The sequence below is a fragment of the Phaethon lepturus genome, unplaced genomic scaffold (assembly GCF_000687285.1).
Source record: "Phaethon lepturus isolate BGI_N335 unplaced genomic scaffold, ASM68728v1 scaffold16245, whole genome shotgun sequence".
NCBI lineage: Eukaryota > Metazoa > Chordata > Aves > Phaethontiformes > Phaethontidae > Phaethon > Phaethon lepturus.
Genome location: NW_010541333.1, coordinates 7,654 through 7,879, shown reverse-complemented (window position 1 = coordinate 7,879; position 226 = coordinate 7,654). Strand labels below are relative to the sequence as shown.

Below are 226 nucleotides of genomic sequence, written 5' to 3'. Positions count from 1 at the left end.
GATGCTCCCAGAGCTCCGAGTCTGGGTTCCCCGGTGGGGCTTCTCCTTGGGGCTGGTAGACCCCGGCGGGGTCCTCAGAGCTTTGTCCTCTCCCAGCGTGGCAGGCGGGGAGCTTTTTGAGCGCATTGTGGATGATGACTTCGAGCACACGGAGCCCAGCAGCGCCCAGTACGTGCGGCAGATCCTGGAGGGGCTGCAGTTCATGCACGGCCAGGCTGTTGTCCAC

The 226-nt window shown here is 64.6% G+C and overlaps 1 protein-coding gene across 1 annotated transcript in view; it reads left to right on the top strand.

Annotated features, from left to right (window-relative positions):
- The window catches only part of LOC104621269 (myosin light chain kinase, smooth muscle-like), a gene marked incomplete at its 3' end in the record, with an annotated part of 7,813 nt that overhangs the window by 1,197 nt on the left and 6,390 nt on the right, over nt 1–226 (top strand). Inside the window, exon 4 of the mRNA XM_010287703.1 lies at nt 97–220. Within this exon, the coding sequence (XP_010286005.1) occupies nt 97–220 (124 nt within the window). The remainder of the gene's footprint in view (nt 1–96; nt 221–226) is intronic.